This window comes from Myodes glareolus, chromosome 20, assembly GCF_982192425.1.
Source record: "Myodes glareolus chromosome 20, mMyoGla1.1, whole genome shotgun sequence".
Lineage (NCBI taxonomy): Eukaryota > Metazoa > Chordata > Mammalia > Rodentia > Cricetidae > Myodes > Myodes glareolus.
In genome coordinates this window covers 45,656,226-45,682,257 of record NC_142045.1, presented here as the reverse complement: position 1 = coordinate 45,682,257, position 26,032 = coordinate 45,656,226, and the positions used below count along the sequence as shown (strand labels likewise).

The 26,032-nt window shown below is 44.9% G+C and overlaps 3 protein-coding genes across 10 annotated transcripts in view; 2 read left to right on the top strand and 1 right to left on the bottom strand.

Moving 5' to 3' along the window:
* Window positions 1-7,140, top strand: part of Fgf2 (fibroblast growth factor 2) — a 57,220-nt gene extending 50,080 nt beyond the window's left edge. The window contains exon 3 of the mRNA XM_085682398.2: window positions 1,732-7,140. Coding sequence (XP_085538524.2) covers window positions 1,732-1,917 — 186 coding nt within the window. The 3' untranslated portion in view covers window positions 1,918-7,140. The remainder of the gene's footprint in view (window positions 1-1,731) is intronic.
* Window positions 2,040-19,969, bottom strand: Nudt6 (nudix hydrolase 6). Of its 5 annotated transcripts, XM_087899522.1 has the most exons (6): window positions 19,622-19,724; window positions 18,804-18,914; window positions 15,860-16,063; window positions 9,736-9,791; window positions 6,552-6,606; window positions 2,040-2,642 (listed from the first exon to the last, which is right to left on the bottom strand). In XM_087899522.1, the coding sequence occupies exons 2-6, from the start codon at window positions 18,859-18,861 to the stop codon at window positions 2,242-2,244; spliced, it is 774 nt and encodes a 257-aa protein (XP_087755648.1). In that variant the 5' UTR covers window positions 18,862-18,914; window positions 19,622-19,724; the 3' UTR covers window positions 2,040-2,241. The 5 variants fall into 5 exon arrangements, with proteins under 5 accessions (XP_087755648.1, XP_048280770.3, XP_087755646.1 ...); XM_048424813.3 differs by lacking the exons at window positions 18,804-18,914; window positions 19,622-19,724 and adding an exon at window positions 19,949-19,969; XM_087899520.1 differs by lacking the exon at window positions 18,804-18,914 and having other exon boundaries at window positions 19,626-19,863.
* Window positions 19,970-20,117: 148 nt separating this feature from the next.
* Window positions 20,118-26,032, top strand: part of Afg2a (AAA ATPase AFG2A) — a 177,081-nt gene continuing 171,166 nt past the window's right edge. The window contains exons 1-2 of one of the 4 annotated variants that reach the window (XM_048424809.3): window positions 20,118-20,727; window positions 24,688-24,812. In XM_048424809.3, coding sequence (XP_048280766.1) covers window positions 20,568-20,727; window positions 24,688-24,812 — 285 coding nt within the window. In that variant the 5' untranslated portion in view covers window positions 20,118-20,567. Of the gene's footprint in view, window positions 20,728-21,435; window positions 21,467-24,687; window positions 24,813-26,032 lie in introns of those variants that run through there. The other 3 variants (XM_048424808.3, XM_048424807.3, XM_048424810.3) reach the window with 3 other exon arrangements.

Sequence of the window (26,032 nt, the reverse complement as noted above, 5' to 3'; positions counted from 1 at the left end):
GCAGTTCACACCTAGGGGATGGTGTGTTGTGGGTAGGAAGTCACCATGCAGCTGGTCACACCTAGGGGATGGTGTGTTGCAGGTAGGATATCACCATGCAGTTCACACCTAGGGGATAGTGTGTTGCAGGTAGGATATCACCATGCAGTTCACACCTAGGGGATGGTGTGTTGTGGGTAGGAAGTCACCATGCAGCTGGTCACACCTAGGAAATGGTGTGTTGCAGGTAGGATATCACCATGCAGTTCACACCTAGGGGATGGTGTGTTGCAGGTAGGATATCACCATGCAGTTCACACCTAGGGGATGGTGTGTTGTGGGTAGGAAGTCACCATGCAGCTGGTCACACCTAGGGGATGGTGTGTTGCGGGTAGGAAGTCACCATGCAGCTGGTCACACCTAGGGGATGGTGTGTTGCGGGTAGGAAGTCACCATGCAGCTGGTCACACCTAGGGGATGGTGTGTTGCGGGTAGGAAGTCACCATGCAGCTGGTCACACCTAGGGGATGGTGTGTTGCGGGTAGGAAGTCACCATGCAGCTGGTCACACCTAGGGGATGGTGTGTTGCGGGTAGGAAGTCACCATGCAGCTGGTCACACCTAGGGGATGGTGTGTTGCGGGTAGGAAGTCACCACGCAGCAGTTCACACCTAGGGGATGGTGTGTTGCAGGTAGGATATCACCGTGCAGCAGTTTACACCTAAGGGATGGTGTGTTGCAGGTAGGATATTACCATGCAGCTGGTCACACCTAGGGGATGGTGTGTTGCGGGTAGGAAGTCACCATGCAGCAGTTCACACCTAGGGGAGGTGTCACTATGTAGACAATCACTCTTACAGGGTGAAATATGGTGGTTTTGCTTTATATCATTGAGGGTGAGAAGTGTTACTTAGATAAATTATTTGAAATTTCTTTATGTAGAGCATTTGTCTATTCTCTATTTTTTATTTCAATTATTTTGATAAGTATTTAACCAAAGACTGATTTTGTTGCTGAAACGTTTGAGAACCCTTGCGTTTGGCTCTGTGCTCTTGATACCTCTCAATGTGTTTATTTTGAGCACTCCATTACTTCTTGGGCACCAAGACTCACATGTAACCCCCGACCCAGTGTGACCTAGAGTGACTTATTTCTCCAAGGAGTCTTGATCTTTTTATTAGAAAGTGGAATCATACATGACTTAGTGTGCTTGCTGCTTCTAGAGCTGTTGTTGCTTCCAAGCTCTGTCAGAGAAATGTATATTACCAACCTTCTTATACGCGTATGTATGACTATCTCTCTATAAAGTTATCTCAGTCTGTGTTATACTAAATAAACCTGGAGGAACTTCCCTCCCTGTGATTCTTGTACAGCATGTGACCCGCCTGGAGTGGTTCTAGGTACAACATGTGACCCGCCTGGGGTGGTTCTAGGTACAGCATGTGACCTGCCTCCGGTGATTCTAGGTACAGGATGTGGCCCTCCTGGGGTGGTTCTCAGTCAGCATGTAGCCTCCTGGGGTGGTTCTTGTACAGCATGGTACCCTCCTGCGGGTCCCTGAGTAGGTGTGAAGTTCTGAGTCTGGGGCAGTCTGGTCCTTTCCCTCCATGTGGCTGCTCCTACCCAGCTGCCTGATCCTAGGGCTGGCGTGGTCCCTGGGCTACTACTGTTCAGGAGGTGCCGACCTACTGTCCCGCCACATCTTCACCTATAGCCTTGCTCATTTGGTTATCTTGCTGTCCTTCTTTTTCAGAAGTGCGTTACAGAAGAGTGTTTCTTTTTTGAACGACTGGAATCTAATAACTACAATACTTACCGGTCAAGGAAATACTCCGGTTGGTATGTGGCACTGAAACGAACTGGGCAGTATAAACTCGGATCCAAAACGGGACCTGGGCAGAAGGCCATACTGTTTCTCCCGATGTCTGCTAAGAGCTGATTCACTTTAGAAACTGTTAACGAGAGACACGAATGTACGCAACTAAGTTTGGACGCCTGGATAAAAACTCATTATGTAACAGTAAGACACTTAACCGTTACCTCAGTAAAGAAAAGCAACAATTTTTGGAAAAAGTTTAGAATTCTCCCTTTTATAGCTTTGGTTGTGACCCAGTGATGATTAGAGCCACAATATTTTTCACTTATTTTCTTGATTAGAAAAGAGGATTTAAAACTATGTGCATTTACAAATTTCCATCATGGAAATCATGTATGTGAGAAAGCTGGTGCCGGGTATTAGCCGCAGACCGTGTCCACCTTTGGCTCACTCATCTGTCCCCGCTGTGGCTGTGTAACTCTCCGGCAGCTCCCTGTGATAGAGTTTGTAGAACAGGCCTGTGTACACTGCCGGGAGTTCCTCCATGCTGAGGTCAATTTTGTCAAACCCTTCCCTGTGTCCGTACAGCAATAGCCTAGCTACCCGGCTGGTGATGGGGGTTGTGTTTTTAGTCCTGGCCAGGTTTTCTAGATCCATCCATTCACACGTCAAGCATTCCTGCTGGCAGAAGTTGATAGTGAAGGAACACGGCTGCAGGCGGCAGATCAGGTACATGTCTGACTTCCCGAAGGCTCCAGGGTGCCTGTGCTGCTGCCGGATGCTCAGCAGAGACCTGAATTCTGACTTCACCCCAGTCTCTTCAAACACCTCTCGGACTGCCGTGTCACCTACGTGAAAGAGAGGAACAAACAGAGATTTCGTTCCTAGAGATGCTGTCAAAGGTTTTCAGTGAAAATCTGGAAGGTTAAAAGCAAAACTTTGTCTTCAAACTGCTTTCTTGATGTTGTGAGATGTACTTTGTATTTAAGACGCCTTTAAGACACTGAGGGCCTCCTTGGAGGCTATGCATGCGTTACCACATCTTCTTAACCTCTTCCTGCTCTGTTTCCCAAAGGCAAGAAGACACTTGCAAACACAGTGGCAGTTACCCTTCTGCTAAATCCTTCAGGAATCTGTAGTGCTGAGTGTACTTGAGTGAGCTGTGAATTGACTCTGACTTGTTTGTGGTCTAAGCCCACTGCTCCACAGGGCAAGGCCCTTCACCATGGTTATGCCCCCTCCTAGTCGCCGGTGGAGCCTTGCCTGATTTGGAAACTGCTTTCTCTTGAGATCAGATTCCAGAGAACTTGGGATTCAACCCCTCAACACCAAAATGCAATAGATGTTTAAACAAACATTTTCATAAGGCTAGAAATACACATAATTTTATAATACAACAAGGGTTTTTACATTTTGTAAATATTTTTAATTGAATATAAATTTCCATGGCAGGACTTTTATTGCCATTAACATAGGTTTATGTCCAGTTTATCTAGACACCCAGGAAGACTGCCTGAATGGACTTTACTAGTTCTGATGCTCCCTGCCCTAATTGTTTTTCTGGTACTCTTTAGAATTATTATAGATTGTATAACACCTTCTAATGCCTTGCTGGATGTTCACCAAGTAGCATATAAGTTTGTCTTGCCAGTAATTCTACTGATAATGTCGATGCAATGAAGAGCTATCAAAAGCACATAGTTCCTATGCACACAAACCATAGACTGTCTTCCCTGCCCCTGGACACATACCCGCCCCTAAGACATGCTCTTGTTTCTAAGAAACAGTCCTAGAAAGGCTCACAGGAACAATAACTTAGTCTAAAACACAAGACATCTACCCACCATTCTTTAATTATATACTACCTTCCCCCATGACTGAGATTTGTCCATAGGTTAAGCATGGTCAGAAACTGCATTTCATAACTGAAAGCACCAAGACAAGGCACACAGCTCACCATGTAGATACCTGCTTCGGTATGTGTGAGATGCTGGGTTCGGTTCCTGGTACCACATAATGAGAGGGAGGGAACAGTGGCATCAAAGAACATTCTAGGCTCACAAAGTCTCTGGTAAGAAAATAGTTTTCATCCAGCATACAATACATTATTAAATTTATTATTAAAATTGTGGCACTAGTCTTAAATGTTTATATAGTGGCTTCTAACTCTTGTTTAAATATATATAGTCTTTAATATGCATATATTTACATATATACATGTGTGTATGTATGTATGTATGTATTCTTTAAATGCTCTGGAAAATAACCTTGGGGATCCTGCTCATTTCTTAGCACCACTAATCTGACCAGCTGTCTGTAAATGACAGAAACAGGACAGGGTAAATAGGAGAATGGGAGTCCTGCTTAGCAGTCACTACAGTGCATGGTGGCGACAGGATAGACACTGCTTGGGTAGTTTAACTTGAATCAGTTAAGTTGAATCACCAACTAGCCGAAACCAGAAAATGCAAGCCAGTACTTTTGTTTCTGAGATGTGGGACATCCTCCCCTTACACTTCAAAATGGAAGCCTCCCCCTCAGTTTCAACGTGAATTTAAATTTATCAGGATAAACTGTTGTTTCTTTCCAATTATTTTTAACAGACTCTAAACTCAGCTGAAATAACAGTTACTGTGTGTGAAGAATCTAGAAGCTCATTTTTGCTGCGGAAGAGGTACATGTTTGACTGTCAGACTGGTTCCAATTTCTCCTGTTTTGTAGGAGGTAATGAAAGATGTCTTGAGATGGTCTAAGTGATGGGAAACTTTCAGCATGTGGGTCTCTTTGAGCTCTCTTGGGCCCTGCTGAACATCTCTGGTTAGCTGAAGCAGAATTTGTTTTTCACCCATGGTTAATACTATATTTTAGGAAGGCATTTTGTTCCTTTGAACTGTATAAGACACCTTTAGACTCTATACTTAAGGACTTCGATTTGTTTTGCATTTTCCCAATTCAATTTCTTAAAAAACTCTTGGCATATCAATGTTTTACCTACCTACCATTATCAGAGAATGAAAGATTCCAAACAAATGAGTTCCCAAATGAACTAGCATTTATTTACTGGTATTTAACTGACTAATTAACAAACAGTAAATATTGAACTGTTCAGAATGGCAGCATTCCAAAAGGGCAGTTCATGCTTTCCTAAACAGAGGTTCCAAGAATCTAATCTCCAGGTGGTCTAAACAATCTGACCTCTTCATTAGAGTACTTGTACTTTGTCCTGGAGATCAGTAGAAACAGGCTGTAGAAGAGAGTTCCAAGGCTACGGTGAATACCACCTTCAGCTTTAGTTTTAGTTCAGATAAGTTATTTTGTTAACCGCAAATACTTAAAGAAACTAGTAGGACATTTAAAATGATTTAGGCTTAAAGGTAAGACTCTGGAATTATACTTAAACCTGAATTTATACATACTTAACTTGAAAATGTGTTTTTTCATTTACATCTAAGTCTGTCTGAAATTCTTAGGATCTACTGGAGTTCAAAGGAAAAAAAAACCCACTTCAATTCATTTGAAAAGGCAGGTCCCAGGAAGGAAAGGCACATGGGGCAGCAGACGGCTTCCCCTCTGTGCAGGGTGAGAAAGCTAGACTTGAGTTACCTTGTTCACACACACTAACATACCACATAGGCAATGGGAGAAAATGAAGAAGGTGGCCTTACAGAAAAATGGCTTTGGCTCTCAGTATTTGGCACCCCTACAAAATACAGATATTTTTGAAGACATGGTCTAAGTAGCACAGGGTGGCCTGACACACCATCCTCCTGCCTCAACCTCCTTAGTACTAGCCTAAATAGGCATGTGCCATCACGCCAAGATCCCCAGAGTACACGATGTCAATAGACTGCCCGCAAGAGAACTCAGCAGTCAATGAGAATCTAAAACCAAGGTTTGTTTCACATATCTGAATGTCATCAACGTGCTTATGGGTTGTTAGGAGCTGGCCATGTAAATACATACAGGGCATTTGAATCTATGTAACGTGTAAACTCAGACTCCATGAACATACACTCAAATGTAAACATACGCAGGAGACTGCTCCATACAGTGCTGGTTAAAGAGAAATGAGGAATGTGCATGTTAAAGGAAAGATCTTTGAGAAATAATATTAATATCTAATATATTATTTGTTGATCAGGATAATACTGAACTTAACCTAATGGTTTAAGGAACAGCCTAATTCTATACTTTGTAGATCAGTGACTGAGTCCTTAGCTTCCGTCCTATCTCCCTATAAGCTGATTTGGTGGGAGGGGAGATACGTCATTTCTCACTTGAGATTCCTCATAAGGTATTTTATTATGTTTTAGATTATTCATAAATAGTTGTCAAAATTTTTAAAAGAGAATTGTATCACTATTTCCTTCTAGCTGGCTTTATTATATTTCAAGTTCATTTTTAAATTATTATTTACCCATATGTGTCCATAATGTTGTCAAGAATTCAAATATAATAATTTTAGCCCTATTTGAAAAAGCTTTATAATGAACTTTATTGACAAACGTCTCAAGTTGCTCCTTCCCCGATGGCCCCAGAGCACCCTGGACAGGGTGTTAACGCTCCCCTAGGGCTGACTTGTGCCAGAAAACTCACGCTCACTGTGCATCAGCACTCAAGAAATCTGCCTAAAATTTTCTGACTTGGTCTGATCCAATTAGAAAATTTAAACTCTTATTCTTAGCTACAAAGCAGGAAAGAAAACATACAAATTTTCCGAACATTTTCAATCATATCAGGAATATATAAATACATACCGATATCTTCTCCGGGCTCTGACAGGCCTCCTGGAAACTTCCACATATTTTTCAACTGCAGTACAAAGTAAACAAATAGCTCATGACATGATTCGCTCTCATTCTCTCCTGCCTCTCTCTGCCGGCTTCTACCCTAGTCCCCCCGCAGCTGGTTACGGTGGTAAAACCTTGTCTATTTTACCCCATTTCCCCAGCTTTCTTACTGCTGCATTTTTTCTCGTCTGAGGATGATGGCGGTTGATGAACTCTTTTCCTCTTACTCTTCAGGAAGCAGAAGTGGTGTTATTCAGCTAATGTGATAACCTTGTATTACTGAACCTTTGGAGGGAAATATCTATTGATTTGTGTACTTTACAGAACTTGGCTGCTAGTTGAATATGAACAATAGGATCTTACAGATGCTGCTATAAGTAGAGTACAGAATAAATGTAACCACCAAGGTTTGCTACTCTAGACTTTTACATGCATTTACTGTATCTGTTTCTGTTCAGAGATTACTCAAGACTTCTGCGTGTTGATAGTTTTATGTAAAATGTTATTGCTTTTTATGAGTAGTGTGAATAAAGTTACTTTGGTTTCTTGACTATCATTTCTTTGTGTTTTTCTAATTTTTTTTTTTTTTTTTTGGTGGGAGGATGCTAAGGAGGTACCTGCTCTCGAGAAGCAATAAGGACAGAGTGAGATAATTATGAGCTGGCACCAGACAGTTTACTCAAGGCTGACATGATTTGTCTCCTTGTAGAATTCTGCTGTAAGTGTTCATCATACAATAAATCTCAAGAATGAAGTGACCTCATAAACCAGCAGATTTCATACTCTTCATACGTAAAACCTTTGTGGACCTTCCACTGTACGCTGTGCCCTCTGGCTTCCTGGAAGTGTGTTTCTGTGAGACTCACAATCACCTCTATCTCTGGCTTGTGGGAATCTGATGCCTTCTTTGACCTTTGACCTCTTCAGGCGCCCTCATCCATGTGGCACACACACGCACACACACACACGGAGGGAGGGAGGGAGGGAAGAAAAGAGAGAGAGAGAGAGAGAGAGAACCCATAAATAAAAATTAAAAATAATTTTTTAAAAATTTAAAGGATAGAAAAAATAAACTGAGAAATTAGAATTGTCTGTGTGAAGGCAGAGTTCAACCAGTGGCTGTCACATTGGATGCCACGCAGAAACCATCACTGTGGTCAGGAATGCTGGCGGTGGGATTTGACCTGAGAGACCAGCAACAGTCCATAAAGGTCAAAGGGGGAGTCCAGGCTACTAGAAGCATCAAAGATTAAGAGAACACAATTAGAAATGTTTTCATGGGCTGGAGAGTTGGCTCAGTGGGTAAGAGCACCGGCTGCTCTTCCAGAGGACCCAAGTTCAATTCCCAGCACCCACGTGGCAGTTCACAATTGTCTGTAATTCCAATTCCAGGGACTCTGACACCTTCACACCAATGCACATAAATTAAAGTTAAATAAATAATCAAAAAAAAGAAATGCTTTCACGCTTGGCATTGATGTCAGTGATGCTGGGAATCAAGTTGGGGCCAGTGCTGCCTCTGAGCCACAGCCAGCCCAGCGAGAGCATTAACTTCACACTTTCTGATGCTTCCTTAAATACTGCTGGACAAAATTAAACATTTTCCTTATTATATATACTTACAGCATTGTAATTTCTCAGAAATGCTATCTGAAATTATTCTAAGTAACTTATGAGACTTAAAGTCACATCTCTGGCCCAAACAACACTTTCTACCACCAACATAAACTTACGCAGTTCCTAAGGTAGTACTGGACCTAGCCTTTAGTAAGGTTTATGTTTGGGTTGGACATAAATATATCCATTTAATGGTAATGACTAGAGAGCAGGGAATGTGATTTGACAGACGTGGTAGGACCCATGTGTGGGACCCTGGGAGCCAGACATGGGTTTAGGTTTGAAATGCAAATCGTAGACACTGACAGTCTTTGCTGTGAGGACAGGATGACGGTGTATGGGCAGCCAATGTTGTAATAATACCAAGTTCTTAAGTGCCCTATTGCATCGTTCATTCTTATTACAGATATGAGTTTCCAGAAAAGCAAAGCTTCCAGAATCATTTCAAAGTGTGACCCAAAAGACAATGTATCCTTGCAGATGTGGGAGATCTCTGTGCTAGCAAAGTGAGGCATAGCATGCTTCATAAGTTCATGTCAGGCCAGAGCTGGACACAGAAGGATGGAAAGCCTGGATCGTGTACCGAGTAAGAAATTCTACCAGTCTGAGTTTGAAATGTCACATCCTCTGAAGCATCTCTGGAGGCTCTTACGGCAAATAATCCATTCTACAACTGTCTAGACATTGATCTGCAGGGCTGTCAGGATGGCATGTCCCCAATCTCTGTCCTCGCCATACTGGGGGCAGAGCGCCTGGCAATGCTCAGGATGCTCCCTCAGTAATGGGTCTTCCCAGTTAAACACTGTCAGCTATGATATCCTATAGTCATGTGTAAGCATGACACTGAGGATCTCACTGGCAGTTACAGGCCTCTATCTCGACTCGATTTAAATATCTAATGTGGAGGGCCGGACCACATTCTCCATTGCTTCTAGGAACAAAGGTAGAGATTGACCTCTGTGACCCCAAGGTGTGGCGGTACACGCCTTTAGTCCTGATGCCTGGGCGGCAGAGGCAGATTGACCTCTGTGACCTCAAGGCGTGGTAGTATACGCCTTTGGTCCCAATGCCTGGGAGGCAGAGACAGGCAGATCTCTGTGAGTTCAAGGTGATGTAGCGCACGCCTTTAATCCCAGCGCACGTGCTTGTAACTCTCTACCGCTGCGTCCCTGCCTACTCCCAAGGCATCATCTGGGATAATGGGCAGTGGACCAATCCAAGAGTGACTCGTCAGAAGCGAGGACTGTTTCCTTTATAAGGGCTGGGTTCCCCTCATTCGGGGTCTCCCCCATGTAAGCTTATGCTCTCCCTCTCAAGACGCATAAAGCTTTACTGCAGAAGAATCCTAAGTGTCCCGCGTCGTTCTTGCGGGCGAGACGGTAGCGCGGGACAATCTAAGTGTTCCATAACTGCTCACAAATAACTATTAAAGTATCTTTCAGCATTCCTTTAGCCAGCTCAACATTTCTTCTACATGATCTTTTTCCCTAGGGAGAATATCTAGAAAGCAATCTACAAGGCAGGAACAACTTACTTTATTTCGATCTTGTACAACCAGCACTTTTCTGGTGCTATCATCAAACACAGCACCTTTGGGGGAAAAATAATTGCAAAACATTAATTCCATTCACCTTCAACTCCTCCCATAGTCACTTGTGGTCATTAGACTCCCACCCATATTTGAAGGTCCAGATACCTCAACCAAGAAGACTGTAAAACACTTCTCCGCTAAGGAGAGCATTGCTCAGTTGACCAGTTTTCTTTCTTTTTCTCTTCTCTCCTCCTTTCTCCCTTTTTGTTTTCTTTCCTTCCTGCCCTCAACAATTTGGAATTCCCAGAGTAGTTACAGCCTATGTTAAACTTGTACTAGAATCATCTGCATAACTTTTACTATAGAATGTCTATGTCTCATGAACATCTTTTTCATACTTTAATAATTTTCTTTGGTGTTCAAACGGTTGTGAGACACCATCTATTGATTGTTTAGAACTTTCTCTGCCTCACAAATCTAGAAGCTAAGAAGTCCAGGATCAAAATGCCGATACATGTAGTGTCTCGGAAGGGCTGCTCCGCATAGAGAGCCCCCACAGGGGGACGGGGCTCTAATGCCTTGCTGAAGTTCTGCCCACGGGACCTAGCCATCTGTGCAGGCCTCACCTATTCATGCACCACCTGGGGGCTGGGTCTCTAACCTGACACAAGCATTCATCCCTCAGGACTCAGAGCACTGAAGACACAACTGTACTTCTTGCTCTAATTCTTACTCCTGAAGCACAGTGCAGGCCTCTGCTTCCTGAGAGAGATCCCGACTATCTTGATATTCATCAAGACCTGTCTGAGGCCAGTTCCGTTTCCTTACTGTGTGCGCATATATTTTCTAGCACACTCATACATGGAAAGCTTTGCTCTCTCTGTGTGCTCTAAGTTCCAATCTAGCCCTTTCATTCACCCATTCCTCATGCACACTTCTCAGTACACTGTGGACTTTACTAGATGTTAGGACCCAAACCAAATATTTCTTTAGTATTTAAATACTTCTTCCCTTTTTATTTTATTTGTATGGGTGTTTTGCCTGCATGTATGTCTGTACCATGTGCATGCAGTACCTAAGGAGGCCAGAGAGGGCGGTGGATACCCTAGGACTGGAGTTACAGAGTATTGTGAGTTACCCTGTATGTGTCAGGAATCGAACTCAGATCCTCTGGAGGAGCACCAAGCGCTTTTAACTGCTGAGCCATCTCTCCAGCCCCTGTTTTTAGTATTTTTTATTTGGGAAATCCTGGGTCAAAACCATAAATAACACTTTAATGATCTGTACTAGATTTCTTGACATGGGCTAAGTTAACCATATCCATATGTGAAGGCATTTTCTATATACTTACCCATTCTTTCAACATTCATTGAGTCACAGACAGAAGTCCTTTGTGCATTAACTGAGCTCCTGTTATGCAGGAGGCATTTTACCAGGTGCTGGGGATACAGTGGTAAACACGGAACACCTCCTGACCCTGACCTCACAGTCTGCTGTGTGTGTGGAGGGGAGACAAACTGAAGGTAAGCTACACAGACTGTCAGAGAGGCCACGCTTGTGAAGGAGCAAGCTTGTTTGTAACTAAGCGCCAGAGAGATGCTCAGAGGTTAAGAACCTATACCGTCCTTGCAGAGGCCCCGAGTTCAGTTCGCAGCACTCATTTCAGATGCCTTACAACTACTTGTAACTCCGGTTCCCGGGATCTGATGCCCTTCCCTGGTCTCTAAGGGTATCTGCTCACACATGGCAGACATGAAAACACACACATGCTATGAATAAAATTTATTTTAAAAATTCAACGTTAAAAAAAATACCTGAAATGAAACACTGTACTTGGTACTTGGAGGCAGGAAAGGACACCAGTAATTGTAATTAACTCCAGTGAGGGAGGGGTCGTAAGATGCAAGTCTAATTGGATTTCTCAAGGGTTAGAATGCCAAGAAACCTATTTTTAGATCTGAAGATTTTGTGATTCCCTAGCATCTCTTTTCTTTAATGTGTTCACTAACATCATAAATATAGAGTGAGAAGATATTAAGCACAATTGGAGCGGCCCCTGCTGGTCACAGGACAAAGCTTAAAGCAACACAAGACTGGGATTAAACAGAAATTCCTTTCTAGAACATTAGATAGACATTGTGCAGTAGCTCAGGCATCTGTCATACAGTCACATGAGTGTCCTAAGAAGAGACCAAGTTCACACAGCCATCTGTGGGAGAGCTGGGCTTAATAGTCACGCTTCATTTCAAGTGGGCACTCTTATGGACAGCAACTGTTCTGTACTTAACGATGTCATCATCCATCCATCCATCCATCCATCCATCCATCCATCCATCCATCCAGCATCCTTATACCTACCCACCCATCTATCCATCCAGCCATTCACTCATCTACTCATCCATCAATCGACCATCCATTATTCATCCTTACACCCACCCACCCATCTATCCATCCACTCATCCATCACCCACCCACCCACCCATCTATCCATCCACTCATCCATCATCCCTCTATCTATCTATCCTTCCATCCATCCATCCACCATCCATCATCCTTACACCCACCATCCATTATTCATCCTTACACCCACCCACCCACCTACCCATCCATCCACCCACCCACCCTTACACCCACCCATCCATCCACCTGTAGGTACCGAGGTCTTTTTCCCTTTTCTTTCTTGGCATTTCCCAGGGCTGTTTGACCTCTGGCCCCTGGAGATTCTGCACTAGCACTGGCTTGAGGGTAGCTTAGAAAGAACTTGGCTGTCTTTGTTATGGTAATTCCACCTGTAAACAAGGTTGCAGCTGCGGGGGCCCTACACGCCTCCCACGCCTCCCACGCCTGCCTCCCCCCCTCCCCCTGTAGCTGATTCTGCCTGAGGCGCTGGGAATGTATCAATCTATTCTACTGCTCCTGATGGGAGGGGGCCATGCCCTTTTGAACCCTCTTGCCTCCTGGTATAAATATCCGACTTGAGTTTAATAAAGGGCTTTTTTGCTCTTTGGCAAGCGAGCAGGTCTCTTGTGTTTGTCTGTTTAAACCCTTAGGACAATCGTCCATTCTCGTGGCCCTGGTTCAGGAAAGCGCGCTCCTGGATTAGGCCTGGGTATCCACAGAAAGTGCGGAGGCTAACATCCACCCACTTACCTATCCATCCACCCACCTACCTATCCATCCACTCACCCACCCATCTATCCATCCACTCATCCATCAATCTATCTATCCTTCCATCCATCCACCATTCATCATCCTTACACCCACCCACCCACCCACCCATCCATCTATCCATCATTCATGGTATACTACTTTGTACGTGGCTCTGTATTAACTTGAAGAAACAATGGTGAACAAAATGTCTGGCTTCAGGAAGTTTGCATATTGTTGAGGATAGTAAGTACATATATAACTTTGGGTTGCATTGGATGGTATAAAGAGAAACAGATCTGGATAAAGTGTCATAGACTGGTGGAATAGGCATGGAGGAGGTCCCTATCTTAGATAGGAAATTTGAGAGCTTTCCTGAAGTCAGCAAAATGCTTCCAATGCAAGTACAGGGAGCTGGGTCCAGATCCTTAGCTTCAGGCACAGTGCATCTGTAGACCCAGTGCTAGAAGGTGGAAGATCCTCTTGGCTTGCGACCTCACCAGCCTAGCCAAATCAGTTGTTCTTGGTTATAAAACACAAGGCAGATGGCACCCAAGGTGGCCTACACACACACATACACACACACACACACACACACACACACACACACGGCTCTGCATGACTTCCAAGGAAGCATCAGCCTATCACCAAATGACTGGGTAGAATCCTCTGAGGTAGAGCCCACGGAAAGTTTCTGAATGTCTACTTGCTGCAGGGGAAGAAGGCTACAGCTAGAGTATATAGTACTGGACATTCTCACCAGCTCACTTACAATACTTTTGATATGCAAACCAGCCTAAGACCACATACAGATTACATGCAAAACCCAGATTACTAAGGTAATCATTAACCTGCATTGTTCTTTCATTTATTTAAGAATTCCTTTCTATTTTTTTTCTGGAAACCTAAGAATTCCCTTAATCATGGTCACAAAGGATGGTCCTGAGAGCTGCAGCAACAACAGCCGGCGCAGAGAAATCAGCAGGAGTCAGGATCTTGGGGATGGAGGTAGCCGCTCATTTTGGCAAACCCTCTAGGCGATTTCAATGCTGTTGGCAATGAGACTTTGCTGTTCTGAAGCCAGTGGGGAGTTCAAGACTCTACACTAGTTATATTGTTCTCTCAAACCACTACCATTCGGCACAAAAACAATGTCAAAGTGTTAGGATGTAACAGTCAAACAACTGCCTGGCCTCAAGCTCTACCTAGAAGTTATCCTGCATAACTTTACACATTTAGTGTATATTTAATATTAGGATGTGTGAAACAACCATGAACTTTGTCATAATCAAAATGGGGTTCCTTGTGACAATCCTAACAAAAGGAAATAAAGCTGGGAGATTAGGCAGAAAAGTTCTTAGTATGAATGCCTGATAGTAACGACTACAAAGGACTGCAGGAACCAGAGCTGGCTGAAGCCAGCGCAAAGAGCGCTCCATGTGGACACGCTCAGTCTTTGACTGATGCCACCATTATCCTTACTGTCTGTGTGCAGGAATTACTGTTTTAAGTACCTGCTCTAATAGTCTCAATTTTATCTTTTTCCCCCCAGGGTATGAGACTCTGGCCATGATGCTACAATACATCTCTACTTGGCTCCTAGAGAGAAGCAGTGGGTTAGGAGGGAGCAGCTGCTAAGCCAGGATGGTACATGGGCCAAGTTCCAGTTGACAGCTGTCTTGACTGTGCCTACCTCCAGAGAGGCCCATAAAGTGATACCATGGCCAAGACACCATGCATATGTGAGAAGACAGACCTAACCCCTGCCCTGTTTCTCTGGCTATCCCGGGTAGGGAAATCTGGCTTCTTGCTGTCACCCTGCTCCCCACCTTCCAGTCAGAGCATGGGAAAGGTAGGTCATATCCACTAGGAAGACAGAGCAGATGGCTCTGAGTGTGTGTGTGTGTGTGTGTGTGTGTGTGTGTTCTGAGCACGCCCGTGTCTCAAAGAACCCAAGGACACTGAGCCCAGCATCCTGGCTGAAAGAATATCTCATGTACTACAAACATATAATGCAAGGAAGACCTGGGAGATTGTGATTTTGGGTTTAAAGATTTGCAAAGCAGGGTTCAGGCACTGTTAAACAAAACATTCATACACAAAAATAAATCTGAGGGCTGAAGAGAAGGGTCAATTGTGAGATTACTGTTGTTCTTGCAAAGGACCTAAGGTTAGTTCCCAGAACCCACATGGGGACTCACAACTGCCAGGAACTCTAGTTCCATATGATCTGACACCCTCTTCTGTCCTCTGCCAGCTTCAGACATGCATGTGGTGTGCTTACATGCATACTGTAAAACACTCATACACATAAAAACAACTGGCTGGGTGTGGTGGCACACGCCTTCAATCCCAACACCCTGGAAACATAGGCAGGAGGATGCTGTGGGATGGAGGCTAGCCTGACAGACATAGCGAGTTTCAAGCCAGCCAGGGTAACACAGACCTTGTCTCAAAAAAATGTGTAATTGAAAAGGAGGCCAAGGGCTGGAGAGATGGCTCAGAGGTTAAGAGCACTCCTTGCTCTTCCAGAACCCGAGTTCAATTCCCTCAATTTTATCTTTTAAAACTTATTCTTGCCTCCTTGAAGATGCTCCAAATTTACTATGACACGTATGTTCTACTGAAATACACTTGAATCACACAAAAAAAGTTACTTTCTGGAGAATATCATTGTTTATTTGGGGTGACATATGCTTTATTTCCTTATCCCAATTCACTGCCACCCCTGAGAAGTGGCATTCAGTCATCTGTATGGAGCATGCTAACTGTGGCCTTTGGGAAGCCCGCTCCTCCCCTCGTTCTGTGTGCCACCCTGTGACTCACAGGACAGACAGCCTTTATTGTTTTAAAAGCACGATGCCACAGTCACACAGTGCTCACTGAACCAGCATCCACAGACAAACTCGCAGCTAAGCTGCCAGAAGACATGGTAAACCTATGAAAAGGTATTTCTGGTCGGCGAGGCTCTGAAACTGACCTGCAACCCCTACTTGGTGTGTAGCGTATCCTGGCAGTCTGCTGGGTCCTTCTCCCAGCCAGAGGGTCAGCGTGGAGGAATCGGATTCTGCGTGGTGGAAGTGAAAGCCCAGGGAAGCGGCAGGGGCGATGAGGTGGCTCTGCAGGATGGGGACGTGCAGCCATGCAGCTACCCTTCCTTCAGATCGCCACCGTTGGACGGCAGCTAGAACGGAGAGGGAGGAAGACAATCTGTAAATCTTTTCTGGGACATGAGCAGTCATGTCTCTCTGCATTACTACAGCCCAGTTATGCGATTCTTCTTCGCCCATCACCGTGCTGGTGTTTATAACCATACCTCCTAAGTACAGGTCAGCACACAACAGGCGTTCAGTCATCATAGAGTGGACAAAGGAACTGACTTCAAATAAATACGGGCTTGATGCTTTCCTAGTTTCTTCTTCCCAGTGTTGGGGATCAAAGCTGGGGTTCTGCATGTGCGACAGGGCATGCCACCACTGAGCCACATCTCCAGCCCATTCTGTTTCTTTCAATGCCCTTAATTTTAACATTCATAATGATAATGAATTTTTTAACCCTTCCTGTAAACCTTTTTGGTTTACAAACTGCAAGGTGGTTAAAAATAGAAGTAAAAAAAAAGTCAGAATTCCCTATTACTAGCCTGAAGAAGCTTTTAAGTTCTTTTTCTTGTGATTTTTGACTTTCACATAATGTCTATAGCTTATATTATGCCCTTTATAATACGTTACATAGTAAGCAGTCTATCCATACAATTCCTACAGTGGAAGTGGATTTCTCAACAGCAGCAGCTTCCCTCATGTATCCTACATTCTACCCAGCTAACTTTTACTCTCTTTATTATAAACACCATTCTGAATATAGATAGGTTTTCTATCTTAGAAATCTTTAAATTTTTTTTTATTTTCCTGTGGGATTAAGCCAGGAGTAGCGGCGGGGAGGGCCTCACTTACTTGAGCCTTAGGTGTCTCAGATGCTTAACGTCACCCAAGAGCTCAGACCTTGAAAGACAGGTAACTTGTTGGTGGGGAAATCCCACGTCACAGCTGAGACCTCAGCAAAGCCTCTCAATCACTGACCACTCCCCCACCCTTCATCCCACCCTCTCTACTTGTTCCCAGGTATGTCATTATCCATTTCCTGGTCACCTGCCTTTCTCTTCTCTTCCTTGGCCTTGCTTATGCAAGCTCCTCCCTGCTAAGGACCATGGGCTCACCCTCTCTGGAGGTCCATTTTCCTAACAGTGTGACAAGTTGTTGGTCCTTAAACAGACTTCTTGATTTGATCCAGCATGAACTGTAGCTATAGAATCAGATTCAGATTCTTCTACCTTGTTTTCTCTAACTGAATCCTTTTTAGTTGAGGTATAATGACAAAGAGCAAGGTGCATTTGAAGAATTCTGACCTCTGCAGATACCATAACCAACATCTCCATTGAGAACATTTCTACCATACAGTCGTGTCCCCCACTTCTCCACCCCCCCACCCCGTGCTCCTTCCCAGGCAATCCTTCCAACCAAATGAAAAGGCTACCTTCTAAAGCTGTGGCTTTTGATTTTCCCTTTAAACTTCACCTTGGACCATCTGTGTTACCACTGCTTCAACTAAAATATGAGGCTGCCCAGTTCTGGCCTCGCTTAAGTCTTAACTTTTTCTCTCCACTTGTTACCTCAAACCATCTCAAAACTGAACCCAGTGCCCACGGAGCTTTGTTCAGAGGCCTGTTCATGCTCATTCCTCACAGCAGACTTGGAAATCTCAGACCACGTCCTGTCAAGAATGCTGTCCTTCCTTTCTTTCCCCCTCTAAGAGGCGTGGCTCCTCCCTGCATCTCCGCATCTTGTACCTGTTCCTGGCAGCCCAGCTCCTGTATGACTTCTCCAACAAGTCTTTCTTAACCACTCCGCAGGTGTTACTATTGCGTGAACTGGAAAACACATTCTGTCTGTGTGGCTCGCTAGAATGTATTGCACACCACCTAACCTGCGTGCTAGCTTTCTATTTCTAGTTAAAATGTCATGAACTTGCAATCCTCGAAGCAGAAGCAGGGCTATTTCACCACCACTGCAAATCGTATGCGATGCCAGGCATGATAATTACTTCTGTAATCCTGGTGCTCTGGAAGCAGAGGTAGGAGGGTCATCAGAGCATAGGCAGTTTGAGCTACCGATAACATATACCTGCCTCAAAACTCCTCTGCCAAGGAATAGTCTACGTAGGGCTATAATATATAGGGTTATAGCACACTATAATCCTAACATCTGAGCTGTCCGTAACAAAACAGCAGTGATGGAATAGCGACCTTCTCGTGCAAACATGCTTTAGCAGCCATCACTAACACAATGCTGAGTCTCCTCCAAGAGACAGGCATCCTATTGGGCTTTCTTCTCTGATTAGTTCTTCTTTACAGGCACTGCCGGTTAGCTCTGTATGACTCCATCACAACAAACTACAAGTAACTCATAGAGCAGCGTGGAGAAAACATAGACCCAGAGCCAGGGGAAGGTACACACTGCCTCCGTGCCTTGGCGCCGTCATCAACTGGGATGAGCATGTACGCTTCAGGTTATGAAGATGAAATGAACTCCTATTTGTTAGAGTCTTAAAACGATAATTATAGTGAAATGTTTTATTAAAGAAATGCAGAAAAATTGTACTTCATAGCTGAGGGATTTCAGTCAGGGTGTCTTTTGATCATCCGTACCCAGTAACTAGGGCTGGCTAGCGTTATTCACTAAGAAGTCTTTCCAGCGGTCATCTGATTAGTGCCTGGGAAAGCTCGTGGAACAATCTGGGACTTAAACACTGGACATGTTTCCAAATCCAGCCCACTTTCTGGAGTGGTGCTTGTTAGCACTGGTCACCGGCACTACAAATCCAGCGGATGCATGGATCTGATTCTCCTACTGGGGCTTCTCAGCACTTACTAGCAGGAGAGAAGATGATGTGAAGCAGACTGGTTTGACGAGGAAGGTGACACAGCATTAGAGATGCTCACTTGCCATGCTGCTCACAGGGTAAGGTTCATCTGTGGTTGCCTGGCTGTGTGCAAAAAAAACCTTTCCATAGCCGAACTTCCATATTGTGTTTTCAGTTTGAAAAACAGACTGCTCGGGGCTGGAGAGATGGCTCAGTGGTTAACAGCATTGACTGTTCTTCCAAAGGACCTGAGTTCAATTCCCAGCAACCATATGGTGGCTCACGACCATCTGTAATGAGATCTGGCGCCCTCTTCTGGCCTGCAGGCATACATGAAGGCAGAATGTTGTATACATAATAAATAAATATTAAAAAAAGAAAAACAGAGTGCTCGAATAAACCACACTTATCCCAAAGTTAGGGCTCCATCACTCAAGCTTCCTTTCAGCTACTTGGGCTCATCATATGTTCCTATCGGAAACGGCAAAGCTCTGCGGGTAGAAACAAGCACTGGTTCTTGACCTGTCAGCTCCTATCTACCCCGACTGGGAGACGGTTTTGCCTAGCAAAGACCGTGACAGAATCTAAGTGCCAGCAAAACTAAGGATGCAAGGTATTAAACAGTGAGCTTATCAGCATTTACTGAGAGTTAAAAGTGTGGGTGCAGCGAACCAGCGACAATCGCAAGGACGAGGACCCAGGGTTTAGACCCGGACGTGGCTGAGGGAACTTCCAGGTCACAGCTAGAGGACCGCGGGGTGTCCTTTCAGCATTCACTTCAGAGCCCGCACGCTCCGCCCTAGTTTCCGGGGCCCGAGACCCGCACTTGCCCTGCAAGAGCCTCCGGAAGGCGGCAGCGTCCACCCCATGCAGCGCGCGGTGCCGCGCCAGATGCACCGAGACGCCCCCAAATCTGTCCAGCTCGCCTTGCAGCTCGCCCTCGACTCGCGGGTTGCCTGAAGCTGCGCGCGCCCCTGCTCGGAGCCAAGCTAAGCCGGCGCGGAGCAGCGGCGACCGCCAGCAGCCGGCTCCCTGCAGCCACCTCATTGCTGCGCCTAACCCGTCCGACGCTCGTGACGTACGCCTCAGCCCCGCCCGCCCCGCCCACGCCCGCTTCGTCCCGCCCACGCCCATCTCGCCGAGCCACGCTAACCTCTCATCGTCCCGCCCACGCCTCCTGGCTCTCCCCCGCAGTCTGTCCGCGAAACGCCCCGCCCCCTCCCGCCCCCTCTTCGTCGTCCGGCACAGCCTCCCCTCTTCTTCCGGCGATCGCCCCGCCCCATCTCGCCGCGGCGTCTTCCGGCGCTCGCTCCGCCCCTCTCGCCGGGAGGAGGGCTGACCGTAAACTCTAGAAAAGTGTCGCCACCGGCCGAGACTGAGCCGGGCTTCTCCTTCGGCGGACAGAGCTCGGCGGACTCGGCCGTGGAGTGTCTTCGGTGGCTCCGGACATAGGGGAGAAATTTTCGTGAGTTTTTTTGGCTACTTTAAGCCAGCCGACACTTGCTTCGGGTCTCGGCAAAGCGGCGGAGCATCCGCAGTCCGCTTCTCAGGGGTTCATAGCGTCAGCGAAGGTTCCCGTTCCACGCCCGTCGTCCTTTACGAAAGCGTCACGAGAGCCCCTCTCTCACCGCCTCAGACTCGCGGGCTGCGCTCTACGTGGAGCATTACGGACGAGCGCGCCGAGCCGCTGACCTCTGACCCGGAAGTTTTCTCCCCGAGCCGCGCACGTTGAGCCGGCTTTGGCTCGGGTTTGTTACCGACAGCCTGCGGTCATGTCTTCCAAGAAGAACCGAAAGCGGCAGAAGGAGGGCGCCGAGGGCACGTCGCCTTCGCTGTCTGCTGCTTCGTCTCGCTCGGGGACGCCGGGTCCACTGGCCCGGCCTGACGTGGCGGCGCCGGGAATGCTGGTGGTGACCAACTTCCTCGAGAAAGGTGAGGAAAGCGCGGGCAGCGGCGAGGCTGAGGCGCCCGAGGGCGGTGCGGCGTGTGCAGGTGGGCGTGACCCGGGAGCCCGCGGGCGACGGCGAGCCCGGCCGCTCCGACGCTCTTTGCACAATATTCCGAATTTTCCTCTTACTATTCGTCCTTCGTCTGCTTCCTCGGGCAGCGGCACCGGAGAGCGAGTCCCTGGGCCTTGCCGAGCGAGACTGGCAGCTCCGCTGTGGCCGCGCTCGACATGGCCTCGGCTGCTTGGAGAGTTTACTGCCCAGCTAACCCTACAGAAATGGTTCTTACTCAGCAGGCTGACGCTAAAAAGCCAGATAGCGGTTTTTGATGGGGAATTGGTGCTGCCGAGCAGACAGCGTCGTGACTTTAGGAAGGACGGGGGTTTCTTCATTGCCCACGCAGGTTCTGATATCTAGTTGTTGCTGTTGGTGAATTGCACACTAGTGGTCAGTGTCCCACGCACGAGCTCATCCAGTTTTCGCAGAAGCGCTGATGGATGAGCACGGAACGATGGCCGTTTTACAGAGTAGAGAAAGCTCACGGAGTTCCATCTGGGTTCCACAACTACTAGGGGCAGGGTCCATGTTTGAGTTCAGATAGATCTCTTTGATTCCAGAGCCGTAGTCTTAGATCAGTTTTGTTGACTTGGGTGAATGAACAGACTGAAAAGATCTGAAAAGTCAAAACTGGAGGAGACTGACTAGGAACATGGTTTTTATGTCCGGTAAGACTTTAAAGACAATCTTAGCGTTAGCATAGTGTTTTTATTCTGACATAGAAATTAGAATACAACTAGCTCTGTTCTGTAGGCTCGACCCTCCCCACTGTCATGTACATACGTTCATGTTTCTTCTAGTTCAAACCTCTGCGAAAGTTCCACGATTTCTCAGAACCTGCCACCACACTCTGCACACCTTTCTCACTGCCTGCTCATTAAATGGAGTGTTCTCTGCCTCCTTGTCAATCCCATTCTCCTGGTCCTATTTGACTTGCATGCCATCGTCCCTTGGGAACTGCTCTCTAATGGTCACAGCTCGTCTGTGTTGGCAAGTCGAGTGGACGGTTTTCAATACTTGCCTTTTGATGCCGGTAGCCTTTGGCATTGTAGGTCTTTTCCTCAAAGCACTTTGCTGCTTACTTTATCGTTAGACTTTCATAATTTTTCTCCATGTGCCTTGGTGATCATTTTCTTTGCAGGTTTAACCTCTTCCATCTGATTCCGAAATAGTGAAGCTTCTTTTTAAGTCTCATATCCTCTTTTTTTTTTCTCTAAGTTATGGCGAGACTATCCAAAGTTAAGTTTCTCATTTATATCATCTTCAGTTTTGATTAATTTTTGTAAAGCATTCTGGTTTTTATATCAGAATTTCTCAAGCGCTTCCTGTGGCAAAGTTAAAAATGGCCAATAGGTCACATATTGACAGTTTTGTAAAATAGTGCAATTAGAAAAATAAATTTAAAAACCAAACTAATGATATTTATTGGGTTCACAGACACAAAATTTTATCTGCTTGCAGTAAAAGTTTCTAAATGATTGGTTTTGTACTTAACCTTATTATGAACTTGTAACAAGTAGTTTGTAGACTATATCTTGAATAATATTATCCATTACTTCTTCCCTTAGTTTTTCAAAGTCCCTGTAGAATCAATTTCCTAAGTCTACTTCTTCCAGTAATACAAACTTTAGTCCTTAAATCATTAAGAAACCGCTGGGGGGGTGGTGGCGCACATCTCTAAAACCAGCACTCAGAAGGCAGAGGCAGGTGGATCTCTGAGTCAGCCTGGTCTATAGAGTGAGTTTCAGGACAGCCAGGGTCACACAGAGAAACCCTGTCTTGAAAAAAACAAAAAAGAAATGGAATCTAAGGGCTAGCATAACACAGCTTTCTCACATCTATATCTGCTCCTTTACTGAATTGTCTTATCCAGATATTTTCTGTATTCCTTCTCACAGCATTCCTGCTGCTCCTGTTTCAAACCCAGACACCATCATCTTTCACCTGAACTGCTGCAATGGCCTTTGTATGATTTTTCTGTTTGCAATTTTGTTCTCTTACTCTTTTTTCTACTTTGTAGTCAGAATGATGTTTTGGAAATCCTATGTGACACTACTGTTCTTCCCCATGGGCTTCCATGGTTATTTTATTAGGGTTATGACTGAAATCTTGATGCAGTACACTGCCACGCATGGCTTTTGCCTTCCTTAAGCAACTTTCTTTGTCGCTCATCTTTTTTAGTCTCTGAAGAATGGATCATACCCCTGTCTGTCCACAGCATCTGTGCTTGCTTTTTCCCTTAAGAAAAATAATCTGTTCTTCATAATTAGTTATTTCTTCCGCATCCTCCATACCTGAATTTTAACAGCACTTTCTTTGATTAGCATTCTCTAATTCTTCCAAATTAGGTCAGATCACACAAAATAGGCTAGGTCGCTATTGCTAGGTCTCTCAGTCAATTTGAGTTTGTATGGTCTTAGTTTGTAACTATACAGTTACTCAGAACTCATTGGATAGCTAGTCCTACTAGATTACAAACTCCTTGAGGCAGTGGAGCAAGGGTAGATGGTTGTTTGAAATTGACTTTCTGAGCTGGTGAAATGACTGGGTGAAGATCTTGTGGCACAGACGTAAGGACCAGATTTCAGATATCAAGCACCCGTGTAAAAAGCTGGATGTGGAGGCGGGAAAGATAATTCAGTGGGTAAGAGCACTTGCTTTGCAAGCACGAGGACCTGAGTTTGAATCCCGAGCACCCATTTAAAAAGCCAAGTATGGTTGGGTGTGTCTTGTAATTGGGACCTAGAAACAGGTGTATCTTGAGCTCACTGGCCCACAGTAGCCAAAAACTATCAAGGTTCTTTCTGATCGAGTAAGGCCCATAACACAGAGTTATAATGTAGTGATGCGTGCCTGTGGTGCATGCGGAGGCTGTCTTAGTTTCCTTTTCATTGCGATGATAAGATACCCTGGAAAAGCAGATTAAAGGAGAATGGATTTATTATGGCTCACAATTTCAGGTTATAGTTCATCATCGCAGGAAGTCACAGTGGCAGGACCTTAAGAGAACTGTCCACGTTACATCCACAGTCAGAATAGAGAACAGTAAATTCTTGTGTGTGTTCATAGCTTCCTTTTGATTGTGAATGTAATGTGATTATTAGCTGCTCTAAGCTGTGAGTGCGAGTTTGATCCTTGGAACTTGCATGGTATGAAGGAAAGAATAGATTCCCTAAAATTATCTTCTACTACCCTGTGTATGAATGCACCTACTAAAAAGGACTGGTAGAATTCTGTGTTCAGCTTTAGTAGATTTGGATGTTATAAGCAGAGAAGTGTATAATAGTGCTATATTAAGACACAAGGACTTGGCTGAAAATTTGTACATGAGCTCCATTAGCAGGGAAGTGTGGGTTTTTTGTTTTTTGTTTTTTTTTTTTTTTTTTTTTTTAAGGAAGGTTTTAAAATCCTGGATTATGTGGTTCAGAAGTGAAAACAAGCCTCTGAAGCCAGATACACGTTCCGGTTGTAGTCTTTGAAATCTAGCACCTGACTTGGTTCTTTCTGTAGAAAGTGCAGAGACTCTTGGAAATACAGTTAGTTATCGTAGTTGGTGCTGTTTGTGACAGTGCTGAGGACGGAACCCGAGGCCTTGGCCATGCTAGAGAAGCGCTCTACTCTGAGTTAATAGACCCCAGCAACAGTATGTCCTTAATGAGCCAAGAGATTTCTTCTCCTTACGTTAAACTTTGTAGGTTATTCTCACACTTTTTCAGTAAGCATTCCAAAAAGTTTGGTTTTATGTTAGTATGTTTAAAAAAAGAGGATTTCTTCAGGATATGATAAACTCATTAGTATGTTTATATGAATATAGGATTTTCATTTACTCTAAAAGTGCCTTAATTTCAGTTATAAGATAGTATAAAATAAATTCTCTTTTCTTTTATAGTAGATGGCAAAGTTCCTAAGACATTCCAGAATTCCCTTGTTCATCTTGGACTTAATACTATGAAGTCTGCAAACATATGTATAGGCCGACCAGTGCTCCTTACCAGTTTGGATGGAAAGCAGGAGGTAAAATTCCTTATCCTTTTACTAGAAGCATTGGAAATCGTTCTGGTTTTAACATTGAATAGTCAGGAGTCAGTGGACAGAAGTTTTTAATTGTGTATGTGAATCAGGAGTTGGTTCTTTCCTTCCATGATGTCTGTCTCAGGAGTCAGACTCAGGTTGTCAGGCTTGGGGGTAAGTGTCTTTGCCTATTGAACCACTTGCTGACTCCAGAAAAAATGTACTTTTAAAGACAGTTGTATGGGTGCTGGAGAGATGGCTCAGTAGTTATAATGTGCACTGTTCTTCCGAAGGATCTGAGTTCAGTTCCCAGCACTCACATTGGGCAGCTCACAATTGCTTATAACTCCAGCTCTCGGGGAACTGATGCCTTTGGCTTTTGTGAACACCAGCCCATGTGCACATTACACCACACATATGTACATATACATAATTAAAGTAATAAATCTTTAGAAAAATAAGTCTGTTATGTACATAGTAGTCAGTTAAATACCATAGAGAAAGGGCCATTGCTTTTATGGTTTTTTTTTACAGGAAGGTAGTGACACATGTCGCTTTAAGCTTTGTTTCTCCTAGTCGTTAAGTACATTTCTGTGCAGAAATGTGGTGTTGAGGTAAGAACATCATCTGCCCTACATACAAATACTTACTGAGTCTCCCTGGATTTGCCCATATTTCTCCTTGATGTCATGTGGAATCTGAGGACTCCAAAACCAGAGCTTTCCCCAGATTTTCAGCAGCCTGACTGCCTGTTGCCAATTCCTGCCTCTGCCATAACCCCACCCCCCTGTCCCCTGCTTCTTTAATCCATGGGAGATGTTTGTGTGTTCTTTTATGAGTATGTGTGTGCATGTGTTCCTATGCATGTAGAGACGGCAGATGTTTCTTTGGTTGCCCCACCTCACTTTTTGAGATGGGTCCTGTCATTTGACCTGGAACTCATAGATAACGTCTGTGCTGTTTGGCTTGTGTCCTCCTCAGCACTGAGATTACAAATGTGAGCCACCACATCTGGCTTTTTCCCTGTGTTATGGAAGTTGAACCCAGGTCCTCATACTTGCATAGCAAACACTTTACAGACTGAGCTATCTCTCCAGCCCTAAGACCCAGGATTAAAGAGACTCTGTTTGTTTTGTTTTGTTTTTGAGACAAGGTTTCTTTGTAGCTTTGGTGCCTGTCCTGGAACTAGTTCTTGTAGACCAGGCTGGCCTCAAACTCAAAGA